At 39.6% G+C, this 17,473-nt stretch overlaps 1 protein-coding gene across 1 annotated transcript in view; it reads right to left on the bottom strand.

Moving 5' to 3' along the window:
- CD96 (CD96 molecule) overlaps positions 1–17,266 on the bottom strand; it is a 73,836-nt gene extending 56,570 nt beyond the window's left edge. Inside the window, exons 1-4 of the mRNA XM_014460649.2 lie at positions 17,216–17,266; positions 15,316–15,474; positions 4,657–4,864; positions 951–1,006 (exon numbers count right to left, since the gene is read on the bottom strand). Coding sequence (XP_014316135.1) covers positions 951–1,006; positions 4,657–4,864; positions 15,316–15,474; positions 17,216–17,266 — 474 coding nt within the window. The remainder of the gene's footprint in view (positions 1–950; positions 1,007–4,656; positions 4,865–15,315; positions 15,475–17,215) is intronic.
- Positions 17,267–17,473: the final 207 nt, after the last annotated feature.

Below are 17,473 nucleotides of genomic sequence, written 5' to 3'. Positions count from 1 at the left end.
TTTAGTGTTCTTGGGGCTAGAAGAGACTAGAATATAAGTATAATTTTCTCTCATCCCATGTAATAGGAAATAGGAGAGTTAATGAGAATATTTTTTATTTGGAGTTATGAAAAGCTTGAATAAAATCATAATGACACAAGACAGTTGATTAACATACATAATAGTAATATGAACAAAACAACAAAATGATATTTATTGAGCAATTAATATATGCCACACTATCTACTAAGAACTTTTCATAGGTTATTTCATTTAATTCTTAAAAACAACAATGTGCAGATACCCATCTAATCCCCTCTATATGAGTGGGAAAACTGACTACAAAGCTGTGAAATAACTTGCCCAAGGTCACAGCCAGCAAAGAGAAGAGCTGGCAAGTGAGCTCTGAGCTCAGATTCCAGGTGATTAGAGGCTGGGAACTACCTACTAGAAACTGAAGTCAGAGGGTCTACTTTACTTCCCCTTTCCTCTTGCCCTTTCTCCTGCTGCTAAGAAATAGCCGGGCTCTGAGGAGTACATAAGGACAGCTTTCTTCTTGTTAACTTCAAAATAAAAACAATGGGAAAGCTGGTACAGGAAATGGCTTTGAACAAATTAAATGTCAGCTGAGCATAAAACTCATTCTTTCACCAGGATTCACACTGCTCTCTGCCCTACTTTTCCTTCACACTCTACTTCAATTTTTATTAAAAAGAAATTTAAGCTATTGAGACTTTTTTTTTTCAGAAAAAATAAGGACTCGGGACCACAGATCACATACTCTGAGAGCCCAAAGTCAGAAAGTAAGAATGCCCATTAGGTTTCCAGCTTCAATTCAGCTTCCCTTCTACCTCACCAGAAATTAATTGGCTGAGGGCCAAAGAGTAATATCCTTTGGAAAAATGTTCTGGACAACGATGTAACCTCGGTGTGTTATACTATAAATTTTCAAAGGCTTTAATGTGACTCACCTCTCCCAAGACATCCATGGAGTTATTTTCCATAATCATGGGGATTTCTGGCTTAGCTTAAAGGCAAAGAAAACACAGTTAGTGGCACGCAATCCCATCTTACCTGACTACTAGTGTGTGTGTGTGTGTGTGTGTGTGTGTGTGTGTAAAAATTCGTCATTTATAATATATTAAACACTCACTGTGTGTCTGGCAGAATGTTAGATTTTTAGGAAACAAAGGTGGGCAAATAATCTTCACTGTGCTAAAAGTATTTATATTTTCTTGAAAAATACAGATACATAAACAAGAAATTAGAAAACGCTGAGATAAATACCATAATTGAGGATATATAGGATTTGAAGAAAGCTTTTAAGAGAAACTGCTAACCCAACCTTGGGGAATAAGAGGAAGCTTTTGAAATTTGCTATATCTAATTGATAGTTGAATTATGATTACTACTGAGTCAGGTGAAAAGGGGACTGTGGAGGAGAGGAGGGACAGAAATACAGTATAATGTATAGACCTCTGAAAGGGACAGGAAAGACACTTTATACTTTAGTTGTTTGGTAATAGAAATTATTAGGAACTATTTCAATTATTTTGTTATCCTGCTAGATTATAGGTGCCTCAAAGCCAGACTGTTTTATTCATCTCTTCATCTCAAGCACTTAACAGAGCCCAATCAAAAGTAAGTATTAAGTATATCATGTTGAACTTAAGTGGTTTCAAGTAAGTTCTTTACAAATTTTTTAAAATTTCATTTTATTTTGTTAATCCTCACCCAAGGATATTTTTCCATTGATTTTTTTTAGAGTGAGTGGAAGGGAGGGGGAGAGACAGAGAGAGAAAAACATTGATGTGAGAGAGACTTATTGATTGGTTGCCTCCCACACACTGTTGGGGATTTAGCCTGCAATCTAGGTATGTGCCCTTGGCCAGAATCAAACCTGGGACCCTTCAGTCTGCTGGCTGATGCTCTATCCACTGAGCCAAACCAGTCAGGATTCTTTTTTAAAAATTTAAATATATTTTTATTGATTTCAGAGAGGAATGGAGAGGGATAGAGAGATAGAAACATCAATGATTAGAGAGAGTCATTGATCGGCTGTCTCCTGCATGTACTACACTGAGGATGGAGCCCACAACTCGGGCTCATAGGTCAATGCTCAACTACTGAGCCACACTGGTTGGGCTCAAGTAAATTCTTGAGTACAGCAGACAAAGCCGTCTATGAACCAGTGGAGAAAATATTAAAATATTAAGACCCTGTCACAGGTGCTGTTAATGCCTGCAAATCCACTTGACATTTGACTTTACTTGCTGGTCAAGAGACCTCACTAACTAGAGGCAAATGTGATACTCTCCTAAGGATTTATTGGGGTTCGGGGAGCACACTGAGTCCACAAGCAGGGCAAACAAGAAATCCCAGAGAGTTTGTGGCGATAACAGATGGGGAGTTGGTGCCTAATACCCCAGCTTCCTTGCCTCTGATGTGTGTTCTTCCAGAGTTCCTCAGGGGTTCGAGCTCCAAACCCACAGCTTGATCGTGTACATTCTATTATCTTCCTTCCTCTTCTGATGTTTCAGAGGATTACCTCTCAAACAAAGGAATTCAACCCAAATCCTCCTCTCCTTGCTTTCTTTCAGGAGAACCCAAACCAAAATGCAACCCTAAAACACTGAGGAGAGGAGGGGCATTTCTGACCTTCTATTGGCAACAAATACCGTAGAATAAAGGACCCAAAAGAAAGAACAATTACTAAAAATTGCAGGGGTGGTAGAGATTATTTTTGAAGCTCAGGCCAATCAGATTTAGAGCTGAGGAGAGGGAATTTGTGATGGCAGGTGACTTACCACTAAGGAAAGGGAAGTTAAAGGAGACAAGTGAAGGAGATGCAGGAAGCCACAGAGGAGCTGGCAAACTTCCAATCCCTGATCTGCTAGAGAGTAAAGGCATTGTCCGGAAGAAGAAAAGAGCTGGATTTGGGCATGTAGAATGGGTCTGTGGAACACTTGGGTATTTATTTTGAGGTTTTCATATTTTTATTTTTGGCTTCATCTATTTGAGGAATAATCAAGGAATGCAGAGTGGATTCTAAATGAACTATGTATTGTGCTTCTATGCCAGGGCCATGATGATATATGTTCAGGTGACACCCACAAATAGGTTCAGACTAGATGAGACTATTCTAACACAACCTAGCCAGTCCATTTGGTAAAGGAGAAAGTCCAGGAAGCAGGGAAAATCTAAATATATCTACAAGGAGGCAGAATCTCCTATTTTTAAGCATGTACTGGAAGGAGTTGAAAGAAGAAACAGAAATGCTGAGACAGATGTACAGATAGATAGGGTGAAAAGAGTGAGATGTAAAAGTCAGAAGCGGTCAAGACCAAGATGAAAGCATTTTAATGCAGCAAAGAGAACACAGTTTAATTTGACAAGGCAATTAGGTCAAGTTACAGTGCAAAAAACCCTTGGTCAAAAGGGACACAAATTGCATTATTTAGAATTGATATTTCTTTGCACATCCCGGATGGCTGACTTCATTGATTTGCCAATAGTAAGACCAGATGAGTTGGTTTCATGTTTGTGCTAAGACAGTCACACCTCGGTAAGAGCGCTGAGGGTGATAATCGATAAAAGAGATGAACAGTCTTTCCCAACTCTTCACAGAACATTGTTTAGGCTCCATAACGAACCTGACCATCAGCGGCTATTGATTATTTCCTAGCCCGTCCATGGGGAGAGCTGAGGAAGGAGGGAAGGAGGGCAAGAGGAAGAGACAAAGGAAAACTATAAGCAAGAGGCTTCAAACTATATTAATCTTGGCTGTAGCGACTCCATCTTTATGAACTGCAGGGCTGGCATTTCCTTCAAAATACTGAATTCTGTGACCTCTAATAATAATGCAATGAGATTGTAGGTAAAAACAAAGATTTTCCTTTTACTTGTTCTGTCAGTCGTGACTTATGTTTTGTAAAGTTATTTTCTTTTCGTTTACCTCATTTTCAAAATCAATTAATTGCTCACCCGCATCACTGCTTTTCTCTCTGCCTTAATTTAGAAATGCTGTTTTAAAAAGCACATTTCTTAGTCACAAAGATGAAAAAATATTCAAAGCTAGGAGTTTTTGTTTATTAACATTTCCTTGCATCACTGAACAAAATAGAATTTTCACATTTCCCCCTCACCCCCCAGTTTGGACCCTGCAGAGTCAGAGGCCCCTCCTGTGGGCGTCCTTGCTGGAGGAGCTGGCCTGCATTCTCCCCAGCTGGCTTTGGCGCGGTATGGGGGCGATGCCCGGAGAGCATCTCTGGAGCTCTGTTCATCATCCTTCTATTCTCACACTGGCCTTATTCTGTCTTGCTCCAGCAAGCAACTGAGACAATTAGACAGCTAAGCAATCATACTTTGGCAGCTATAATTAAAGAGATTTCCAGTATTCTTAGGAAATATTAAAATTGTAAGTAAGGGAGTGGTCACCAGGAAACTGACCAATTGTGTGATTTCAATCATCTAATAACAGAATCGTTATTCTTTCACTTCTTATCCTCCTCCCCAGCCCCAACATGGAAGGCAGGTATCAAGGTCAACAAAACTCCTGAATAGCTAGCCTTGCGTGGCTGCACCCCAGGTCACAGGCTGCTTCCTCTCTAGGGGGAAAGTGAGGCAGGCAACAGGGATGGCAGGATGGCGGGGAGTCCAGAGAACAAACACTCTTACCGAAAACCTTGACCGTGGTGGAGCTCCTCAAGATTTTGCCAGGCCTGACTATAACGTGGCAAGAGAACTTCCGGTCATCGTCGTGGATTTGGACTGGAGAGAGGTAGAGCCCATAGTCTGCACCTAGCTTGACTCTGTCTTTAAATAATGTGGATTTGCTGATGCGGTGATCCCGGGTGAAAAGTGTTTTCTGAGTTCCATTATCTTCCTGGTGAGAAAAATAGTTACCAGTCATTGAGCACTCAAGTTGGCTAGCTCTGGGCTAGGTATTCCACAAGTACTAATTCATATCTTGTAAAAAGAGAGATATGAACGAAGGATTGAAATGAAGAGGTACTAGTATTTCGTATGTTACTAGACAAAATATCATTACCCTTGACTTTCAGCTAAAAACGATTGTCAGTTTCTCCTAATATGAACAGATACTTGCTGCTCTTCTGTTGAGAACTCCCCCTTTGAATCCTCTATAAGCTGCATATTTGGGGGGCACATAGCACTGGGGGCTAATGGCAGATGACAATCCTCATACCAAATTCAGAAATCTTAATGGCAAGGTGTGCTGAGAAGGCTTTATGATTTGCCTATAAAATCTTCAACTGAACTGGATAATTATAGTCACCCTCTCTCCCAGCATAACTTTAGAAAGCTCTCATTTAGGTCCCCTCAGGGCCAGGACTCGGATGAGGTAAGGAGACTCCTAGGGCACAAAATTTAAGGAGGCACTTACTCTCAGGGTCTTGTGAATGCACCCTGAGCACCTGAGAGTGAGCACCTCCTTAAATTTTATGCTGTAGGCACTTCCTTTCCTCCTTACCTCAGCCTTGTCAGTCCTTGCCCTTCTGCCCTTATTATTTCTATGTTTGTACTGCCTTCAAAGAGGACTCATGAAGAGTAGGCTGTAAATGTTAATCTGAACTTTGGAGACCAGAGATCATTTGGAGTATTTGTTTCCTCTCTTCCATATCCTTTCTCGGGTCTGTGAAGAAAGTCCCATTGTTCTTGCCCACCTCATTATTTCCATGGACAGGGTCCTGGGGTGTCACAGCATTGGTCCATTCGGTCATTCTGCTGACTAAGGGCCCAGTGAAGAGGGGACTCTTGAGGGGCACAGGATAGAGGAAGGGGTATGTCCTTATACCCTTTAGTATAACAACATGCTCAATTCAGTTGCTTTGAAAACACTCAGATGCATACATTTATTCTCTGGGGGTTTGAACTCAGTTGCTCTGGGATGAGACCCTCAGTGGGGCAGGGCTGAGAACCACGGGTCTAACTCTAAACAACAGGTGGATCTTACGCACAGGAGCCAGGGGAAATGGAGGGAACTAAAGCAGATGAGGTGAACAGGAATGCATCTGGTGGGGAAGAAGTCATGAAATAATGAGAACAATGATCTGACTTGGAATCTCTATTTTAAAAAATGAGACAGATGCAGGGTGGAAGAAATGGAAGCAGGTGAGTGAGAGAATTCAAGTATGGGGTAGGAGCAGAAACAGTGGAAACAGGAACCTAGACTTTTTGAATAGTTTATATCAATATTTCCAGAATATATTTAGTAGAAACTCTTATGTAAGACACAATTCTATAAATAACTATGGCTGGGATTGGTATCATCTTTACAAATATATATTTCATACCCTACTTAAGACCTACTTCTGAAGCAATGCACACGACCTATGTGTCTATCCTGCTGTCTTCTTAATGAAGAAGTACACAGAAAGTTAAAGGGAGAGAGCTTATATTCTGGAGACAAGGGCTCCAAAAGGAGCCTTAGGAATTAACTGGCACTTGACTCAGCATCTGCAGACCTGGAGCCCAATAATTAAGGAGGCAGGCTCCCCCTACAGGTCTTCCAGCTCAACAAGCTTGGTTTTATAGATCCTGCTTTATGCACAGGGACTGTTTTGGTGAGGATCTTGGAGTTCAAAATGCTGCTTGACCTTTAATAAATGACTTGCCACCCAGAACATTTCCATCTGTCACTCTGTTGTGGGAAGAAGGGCAGTCAGAGGCCACGGTTGGAGACTGGCAAGGAAAACTACTTTTTCCTTTATTGTGTAGCTGAGTGTGACTAACCTGGGTGGTTTCATTGGTGGAGGAAAGATACAAAAAACAAAACAAAACAAAACCCCCCAAACCCCAATTTGCTCCAGGGTTTGTTTGTTTTTCTGGGCAGTTGACTGTTGTAGAGGAAAAGGTTTGTTCCTTTGTTTGGAAAGATAGGATTCAGTTGCAAAGTTATGCCTGGTAACTTACAACATTCAGAGATCCTGAAAGAACCTAGAATCCCAGTTATAGAGGGGCCAAGGCAAGACTGCCCATGGGTGGCTGCTTTCACGGAGCAATGGGACGAGAGGCAGAAAAAACTAATGCAGTCAAGCATTGAAATATCTAGAGCTGGGAGGGGGAGAATAATACCAATATCATGCTATGACCACTATTAAAATTTTATATTCTTATTAGTCATAGCTTAAGTTTATTTAGCTCCTACTGTTTTAGGCACTGGGCAAAGTTATTCCAAGTCTTATTTACTCCCTACAACAATCTGGAATGAACTGAAGTTAAATAACTTGCTCAAAGGTCACGCAAAATAAGAAGGCACTTAAGTCACAGCATCAAAAAGCAGGGATGCCCAGGACAAGTAAGCCTCAGAGACAAGACAACACTCACTAATGAAAACCAACCCATCACACACACACACACACACACACACACACACACACACACACACAAAACAAAAGCCCACTTCCAGGAGTATCAGAAATGAAAAATTTAAAAGAAATTTCTGGAGGCCAGAGGCCTTTATGTAGGTGGTTGATTACAGAGGTGTGAACAATTTGCTGATTGAAAGGGTCCTTGATACCCTATGACCCTAGGGGTCATAGAGTGTACTTCAGCTGCCACCTGATAATGATAATCTTAGGGTCAGCAGGAAACATACTGGTAAGAGGTTCTTATTATATAGTCTTTATTTTTGTCTGTTTTTCTCTTCTTGTTCTTTTAAGAAAAAATGTTGGCAACTTTCATGGACTTCCAACTTAATGGACCCTATGATTTAATGGGAAATATAGATTGCACTGGCATACCTACACTAGTCCTGACACTCAATATATGTTCAATTAATACGAACTGTCCTCCAGCCTCGCTGATGATCAACCAGCTACTTCATGAGTATTCTTTATCTACCTGATAAACCAAGGAGCTATGGAGAGTCATAAAACCAACTCTTTAGAGATTAGTTTTTAATGCATAGTAAGAACAGGAATGTGCTCAGTTTTTCAATTGTTACCTTATTCACACCTCTCAATAATACCGTGAGGTCGGTACTATAATGATCCCCTTTTATTGATGAGGTAACTAAAACTTAGGTTACACAACATATCTGAGACATGAATTCTGAGACAAAAGGAAAAACATGTACCCCTATATGCACTTATCAAAATACCCTTCCAAATTTTGCCTAAGTGGAAAAACTTAATAAAATTTCTATAATAATAAAAACAACAACTTAATGACTACATAACGCAGTGCATTGCTCAATGTCTTCTCCTCTGTCAACTCTTCTACAGGTGGCCGTGGAGGACACGATGCCATGAGGCTCAGGGACCACAGCCTGATTGGGAAACACCGTTCCTTGGACAGTATAGCTGGGTCTCAAAATGGACAAACAGCAGCCTGCCTTTATTTAAAATGTTGATATTTTCTTCATCAGGAATTTTTCCTAAATTTTGATTTTAAAATATTTTATTAATATGTATATCTTGGTTACTGATTTTTTCGGCACTCCCTTAAATTGTCATCCAGGGTGTGAGCCCTATTTACCCTAATCTTGGCTCTTAGGTCACACAGCTAGTAAATGGAGGAACCCGGACTTGAAAAAATAATTTCCCTCCAAAGGCCATGCTGTTAATGACTTTGCTATATACAGCCTCACAAATGTAGTAGGATAAACAACCCTTGCCTTTTCTGCTTAGAGGCTATTTGAGAAGACTTAATGCACAAGAAAAATTAATACAAAACCATACCCCATACCCATAGAAGAGAAATAAACATATAATTAAGTTATGAACAAGAGTTAGATAAAATAAGTTGCATGATAAGGGGTCCTATTGAATCCTGAAACACTGCTTCCCTGTGTCCCTTAAAGACCTGAAAAACCTGGGAATGAGTGGTGGAGGTTTTCCTATTTTTTTTACTAGAATCAGAATTTCCAATCCAGAAAAGGGACATTGGTACTATTTGATTTCGTGACATTATTTCATCCCTGGGATGCCACAAGCTCTGAGTCAGAGCTGGCGGTGTTGACTACAGCACATGGTGGGTGTTGAGTGCCTATAGCTCATTCAGTAAATTCGGTTAACTGTATTGACTGCTACTTCTTTATCTCCACACTGCTTCCTATCTTCATGCCACCTGCCCCCCCCCATTTATTTTCTGTCCAGGTCCAGTCAGTGCTGTCCAAGAAGCTGCTTGTGAAGGCCCCAGGTCCACTCTGTAGGGCACTAGAACAATATTTTTCTAATCATCACAATTTAATCAACACTTTGTAGGTTGGCTGGCACTTTAAGTTTGATTATGATGAAGACAAGTAGAGGCTACTGTCATCTGGTAGAAGGCGGCAGTTTTGTTTTCTGAATTGCTAGGCTTTTCATAGGCATGGAAAACCAGCATTGTTTATTAGCACCATTTATCTTTTTGTTTAGCTATAAAACATCAAAAATATTAAAGAATAGTATATCTATAAACATACATTTATAGATAAAAAATTAAAAACATAAGCATCTAGGTTTTTAAAAATGTTTTTTATTGATGTTTAGAGAGAGAGGAAGGGAGAGGGGTAGAAAGATAGAAACATAAATGAGAGAGAAACATCATCAATCGGTTGCTTTCTGCATACCCCGCTCTGGGGATTGATTCCCAGGCATGTGCCCTTACCAAGAATTGAACTGCGATCTCTTTGTTCCTGGGTCAACGCTTAACCACTTAGCACACCAGCCAGGCAGCATCTAGGTTTTAGTTATATGCCTTTATTGCTAATATTGAACTGTTTGCTGAAATATTTCTGTCCTTCTTGTTGTGATTTTAAAGAGAAAAACCATGGGTTTCTCTTTATCTGCAACTTTAGGAATAAACATTTCCTCCTGCCCCTTATCTCCCCAAATTGTACTCATGGGTCCCAGGGTTTTAGTACATGTCTGTCATTTGCTGGTCAACTGTTTTTTAAATATTCAGCTCAAACATAATCTTTGAAAGATTTCCCAGGTCCATCTAGTCAGAGTCAAACTATTTTCCCTGTTTTTTTTTTATATTTATCAAAATTCTATTTCATGGTAGGAAATATGTCCAATATAGTTTGTGTCCCTGTAGGAGCTAGTACCCAAAACAGATTTGCATATGTTTATTGGATTGAATTGAAATTTATACTGTGGGAAATCAGGATGATCGTTTGGAATAAAAACAGAATATTAGATATATGTAGAAGCTCCCAGGACAAGTCTGCAGAATTTCCCTGATGAATGTATGTTTGTGCCCCAGGACATAAATGGGAAACATATCACTTGTCCTTTTTCTACCAACTGCATCCCATCTAAACGTTCATGTATTGTGCAATTTCTAATATATCACCTGCCATTCACTCAGACCTTCAGTGTCCACTGAAGGGTTAACCCTTGGTGTTCACTTAGTTACCTTCCATGCAGATCAATGTTGGATTCCCTAATTGTGCCTGATGCCTGTCTACTTCAGTGTAGTCACAATGCTGGAAAGTAACTTCCCCAAATGCAAGGGATCTGCCCATGAACACATTTAGCACAGCCTTCATATGGGGTCAGATACATATACCAAATAATTTTCTAATGTTAACAGAGAATCCTAATCATCTCCGTGAGGGTCATAACTGAATAATTAGATAATATAAAATTCTACATATAGGAGGGCATATTTTTTATTTTCCAGTGACCTAGATTAAAATAATTTTAGTTTGTAAAATTGTTTGCAGACTCTAATGCAGACTTGAAAATGGGAGCGTGCATAGCTTCCTGGAGCTACTGAGTTTATTACAGCAGGTGTCTGTCCTCCTGAGCTCATCTCCCTCATCTCTGAATTTGATAAAAACCACATTATATAATGTTTGTGAGGACAACTGGCTTATTGTTATGATTGTTATTGCTACTTTAACAAGAGATTAAAGAACTAAAATAGGGATTGGAGAGGATATTTATGTCCTCTGCAGACCTATAACAGTCATGGCATGAAGTGCTGCAGTTTATTCCTTAATATGAGGAAATTAGATAATTTCATATCAGACTTGCTGAATCCCGCAGCCTCCAACAGCATGGAGCACGGATGTAAATCAGAAGAGCAAATAGATTTTGACATTTAAAAATGGAATGCACAGTAGGAATTTAATCAGCACATTTACCAACATAATATTTCCTTTGAAGAGAGGTTTCTTTCAAAAAGACACCTCCGGTTCTCTGTATCATGAGGCACTGTTTGAAGTGACAGCATGGCTTGAGGTTCCAGCAGAAGTTTCGGATTCACTCTCTCAGTGTGTGACCTTAGGTGCGCTCTCTCTGCCCCTCATTTATCCTAACCGTCCTGGCAGGATCCGAAGATGAGGTCTATTTAGTCTTTTTCATTTCTTTAAAGAAAATTACTAGATAAGGATGCCGTACCATTTATCAAGTCACTGACACTTAATGAGCTGCTTTTCATTAATCAATCAAATGCACAGCATCAATTTAGTGACCATCAATTTAATATGAGGACAAGAAATAGGACTGTGGGGGAAGGAGACAAAGAGACACAGAGCCATTCCATTATTCATTGAGTGCCTATGTTCTAGGCACGATACCAAATGCTAAGAATTTTTGAAGTGAGTGATAACTTTATGTGCTGGAGAAGCTCATAGTCATACAAAAGACACAGATCAAGTGAAGGTTTTACATTTGCTTGGAAAAACAGACCACACACCCTAAAGATAAGATAAGACACTACCAATCAACTTACTTAGCCAGCAAAAATCTGGATAGTGAAGATTTACTAAACTTTATTATTATTTATTATTATTAAGCTTTATTATTCCCACTGTTAGTTGAGTTTATGATAATTGGGGTAGAAACTGTTTGCCTATTCATGGAAAACATTAAAAATGTAAGCCAAGGTATAGAAAGTGCATTTCCATTACTGTAATGTTTAGTATTGTAAGTTTCTGCCCCACCCCCACCCCCCCAGGTCCTCTCCTCTTCAGAACCTTTGCTTAAGAACCAAATTGTATTGCATTTGTTAAGAACAATTGAATTATACTAACCATAGGCATCATGCCCAGAAAGCCTTATATTTTAAAAACCAAACACTATGAAAAAATAAGAGTGTTTTCTGACCGATAACAAAGAGACATTGGACAATTTAGCACAGTGAGAAAGATACTTTAGAATATTTTTTCCTTTCATTTTACTGACTACCCAAAATATATGTAGCCAGAGAGAAATTATCTGTAGGTTGTATTTCAAGGCCTACTAGCAGGTCAGTTATTTTGGATTTGTCACATCCCCAGAGAAATCTTTTTATATGAAGGCTCTACTTTCCAAGACAGTCCACAAAAATCTAGGTCAACTTGAAATATGAGTGATAACTCATGCAAATGCAGTATTTTGCAAACTATCAGCTGCTAAGTTCATGGATATATATGATTCTGTAAGAATTTTTAAATTTTGTGTTTTTATTGTGATGACAAGCTAAAAAATAATATAATCATATTCTGGATCATCTAAATGAATACTTATTTTGTGATTCTCAAAATTATGTTTATGATTATCTTTATAATTCCTTTAGTCTTGTGTTATTGTAACCGTGCAGAAACCTTATTTTCACATTATTGCAGGAGTCCCAGCCCCCCTCACCCCCCACTTTTCCCCTTTGCCTACCTCCACCCTCCCCTACCTACCTCTTCCTTGGACTTTACCAAATTATTGTCTGTGTCTATGGAATATGCATAGGTGTTCTGTAGCTATTTCCTTCATCTTCTTTATCCAATCACTACTCCATCCCTTTCCCTTTGTGCATCAGCCAGTCTAGCATTCCATGTATTTTTGCTTCTGATTACATTTTGTTCATCAGATTTTTTTTTCATTAGATCCCACATATTAGTGAGATCATATGGTATTTGTCTTTCTCTGACTGGCTTATTTCACTTAGCATAATACTCTCCAGGTCCATCCATGCTGTTGCAAAGAGTAAGACTTCCTTCTTTTTTACAGCTGCATAGTATTCCATGGTGAAAATCAGGGGTCCTCAAACTTTTTAAACAGGGGGCCAGTTCACTGTCCCTCAGAACGTTGGAGGGCCAGACTATAGTTTTAAAAAAAACTATGAACAAATTCCTATGCACACTGCACATATTTTATTTTGAAGTAAAAAAACAAAATGGGAACAAATACAGTATTTGTATTTGCATGTGGCCCGCTGGCAGTAGTTTGAGGACCCCTGGTGTAAATGTACCACAGCTTTTTGATCCACTGATCTGCTGATGGAAACTTGGGATGTTTCCAAACCTTAGCTATTGTAAGTAATTCACCTATAAACATAGGAATGCATATATTATTTCTGATTGGTGATTAGGATATATTCCCAGAAGCGGGATAGCTGGGTCAAAGGCAGTTCCATTTTTAATTTTTTGAGGAAACTCCATACTGCTCTCCAAAGTGGCTGCACTATTTTGCATTCCCACCAGCAGTGCACGAGGGTTCCCTTTTCTCCACATCCTCGCCAGTACTTGTTATTTGTTAATTTATTGATGCTAGCCATTGTGGCAGGTGTGAGGTGATATCTCATTGTGGTTTTAACTTGCATTTCTCTGATGATTAGTGATGTTGAGCATCTTTACATATATCTATTGGCCACTTGTACATCCTCTTTGGAGAGGTGTCTAATCTTATTTTTTTAAATCTGCCCTTTATTTTGATTTTTTTCCCCTTTGATTCAAACTGGCCTCAGCCAGTGCCTGGACTCATCTACCTCCCTCCCCTTGCTTAATTATTAAGTCTCAGGACAATGAGGTTCTGGTCAGTATCCAGTAGTCTTGGGTCTATTGACTACAGATACAGAGTTTTCAATCAAAATAATAATAATATCTTGGCCTCAGTTATGTTTTAGCTCTGGAAAACGGAACAATCTCACAGAACAAATCCTTGTGAAACGGGACAGAACAACCTCCATTGTTCACATCAGGACTAGATGGAATGATTAATTACCTGTGACTTTGGGCATGGCACCATATCCTTAATAAATCCTCACTTTCTTGGCTGCAAACTCCTGTTCATGTCTTATGGGGCTTTGATGCGTGCAGGCAAATGCCCTTTCAGTCCGGTAACATTTCTGATTTAACAGTATTAGAGGTGGACTATGTATATTGGTTAATAGCTGGCTGCCATTTGATTGGCTTAGAAAATTTCTCATAAAATTCCAGATTTCTGAATTTTGAAGTCAGAAAACAAGACAACTATAGGCCTGCCGATCCCTGTGGCAGTAATAGAGCTAACCAGTGGCTGTTTGTAATATAGGTCCTCCTTCTATCAGGTACATTTTCCACCTATCTATATATATGAAACCCTAATATGCAAATAGACCGAACAGCAAAACAACCGAACAACAGAACAACCAGTCTCTATGATGTGCGCTGACCACCAGGGGACGTGTGCAGAACATGGCAGGCGTTGGCAGCAGAGCATGGAACATGGCAGATGTCAGCTGCAGTGGGATGGTGGAGCAGGTAAGCAGGGGCGCCAGACCAAGGCGGGGTGCTGGTCGCTGTTATCTGGGCGAGCCTCTGGTGGTTACTGAAAATTCTTTGCCTGGCGCGGGTCCGATCGATCGGCACCCTCAGCGGGTGCAAGTGGTGGCTGCCGGCCGCAATCACCCCTGAGGGCTTCTTCACCTCCCCTTGCTCCTGAGGGGTGATGGGGCAGCAGCTATCACTCGCACCTGCTGATAGCACCAGCCCCAATCTCTCCGTGCTGTCAGCGGTGCAAGTGGGGCCGGCGCCATCAGCCTGTGGGAGCAGCAGCAGTGGGAGCGGGGCTGCTGGCAGACAGGGGACCAGTGGCCATGGAAGGAAGGGCCGGGCAGGGGTGCGGTGGATGGGCTGAGACCCGCCCTGTGCCCACCGCAGCCTCGTGGCCCACAGATCCTTTCAAGGTGCACAAATTCATGCACTGGGCCCCTAGTATTTTATAAGCATTAGATTTTGTGTTTCCCCACATAAAGCAATGTTGTGTATTTCCCAGGATGTGATGGCAAGCATTCTGAGAAAAGGGAGTCTATCCCTAGGCATACGTTGTTGGTAAAACAAACATTTGTGAGTAGGGGCTTCTACTGGAGATGGCTTTTCTCCAGAGCACCATCACACGCTTTTCTGTAATGGGGGCTTGGCATATAGCTTGAAATAGAAACTAACCTTTAGAAACTAATTTCTAAATCAGTGCATGCATAGACTCAGAGACTTGCTGAGTGTCTCCCCACAACCATTCCCAACCTGACCCATAATACCTGTCCCTCATCCAGTATGTGCTTCCTTCCCTATTATTATTTGTTATTCATCTTTATTTCATTAATATTTAAAGATCATTGCAGGTATTCACTGAAAAGGGCAGCACTTACCACCAACCATGCAAAGGTGAACTCAGATGAAATTCCCGAGGAGATATTTTGAAGGCATGGTATTTTCAGAGTCTGATTTATCTCTATTTCTATTGTATTGTGGCTTCTCCATTCTTCCTGTGTAACTGTAACAAAACATAAGATGGAAAAGACATGGATCTGTGATTGGTTTATAAAGTGCCTTTTATCAAAGAAACGAGAACCGTTTTAGCATAAAGATTCATCCATCCTCAGGGTATACCTAAGAAGTAAAGAGGAGAAATCCCATTAGAGTCCTTACTGTGTAAATGGCAAAACAAAGTCACTAAGAAAAATCACCACTGAAAAATTATAGGGACTCTTTCCTAAAAGAATTAAGTTCACAATTTGACATGTTCCTCTGATTTATCCCTAAATTCGTGCTTTAGTCTTCAGATCACATTTCCTTAATCAGATAGAATGTAAAACATGAAATCTTAGCTTATAATTGCCCTTTTAAATTTTAATAGACTTAATATTTTTATGTCTGTGAACCTAAAACAGCAAAACGAGTGGAAAGTACAGAGAGTTCCCATATTCCCCTTGGTCCCATGCTTGCACAACCTCCCCCACTATTAACATCCCTAATCACAGCGTATATTTGTTACAATCATGAACCTACCCCGACTCATCTTTATTACCTAAACTGCATAGTTTATTTACATTAGGGTTCATTCTTGGTGTTGTGCAGTCTATGGGTTTTGACACATGTATAATGACGTGTTCACCATTGTGGTATCATACGGAACAATTTCACTGCCCTGAGAATGGTCTATGCTCCATCTAGTCATCCCTCCCTCGCACCAAACTCCTGTCAACCATGGATTTTTTTCCTGTTTTTATAATTGTCTTTATAGTGCTTATAAATTCCTTCAAGTAAAAAATGATACAGAAAAATATATAAGGAAAATCTAGGGAGACATCATTAACACATTGGTTTCATTTTTAAAGTGATATGAGATAAATAGCTGTCTATAGACTTTTTGTGTGGAAAGTTTTATACACACACACACACACACACACACACACATACACATATATCCATTTTTTATTAAACTAAAACATCAAATAATAATACTATATACTAAAAGGTTAATATTCAAATTGTCTCCTTGACCGGGAGTTCGACTTGGAGTTTGACCAGGGGGCCAGGCTGTGCCACCAACCGCCTGTGGCCCCTCCCTTTGGCCACCCCCTCCCCATCAGCCCCCCACCAGCCAGACCCCACCCGTGCATGAATTTGTGCACCAGGCCTCTGGTATATAATAAAAACAACTCTAGCATCCTAATATCTTAAAAACCTTATTTTTATATATATGCAAATCTTGTTTGTGTGCATGTGTTTCTCATACTTTGCAATCCTATTAACCAAAAAATGTTACCTATGAATTTTACTTAAAAATGTTTTGCGTGATTCTTAAACAATTTGTGGTTAACATTTTTAGAGGCTTTATGTCATTCCATCATATATACCCACCGTCATTTGTTTAGTCACTTCCAATTATTGAATGATTATGCTCTTATAGTTTGGATTCTTACTTTATTTAAACTATTACAATCTATATAGCAAAGATCATCCTATACTAATAGCTTTTCTGACCATTCAGCTACTTAAGAATAATTCCCACGAGTATGATTAATGAATCGTGGATTAATATTCTCATTATTATCAACAGTATATATATTTAGAGTGGAATATTTCTCAGTTTGAGGATGGTATATCTACCTAGCCTTTAGAACTTTGTTATAGTTTAATCTCTCATAAGTTCCAGCTATTCTTTCTACTCTCTCCTCCTTCTATGCTTAATTGAAACCAGGCCTTCCCATCAGGGAACATCTTCCCTGCATCATTTTCAAATAATAGCTGCTTATTTTCTTGTACCCTTATTTCCTCAAGATTAGGAGTTGTGTCAGCACCTTCCTTGCTCTCCATTGCTACTTTCAAGTATTACTCCAACCCCATAACTTAAAAAAAAGCACACCTTCCCTTTATAGTTAAAGACATTTAGCTATAACAGTATTTCCAAATAAAGTTCTTTGTATACCACCATCACAATATTTTTGCCATATTTGCATACCATCATTATTACTATTTAATTTTATTCTTGAAAATATTGTAATTGTTTTACTTAAATACATT

This window comes from Myotis lucifugus, unplaced genomic scaffold (genome assembly GCF_000147115.1).
Source record: "Myotis lucifugus unplaced genomic scaffold, Myoluc2.0 scaffold_137, whole genome shotgun sequence".
NCBI lineage: Eukaryota > Metazoa > Chordata > Mammalia > Chiroptera > Vespertilionidae > Myotis > Myotis lucifugus.
This window is presented reverse-complemented; position numbering and strand designations above follow the sequence as displayed.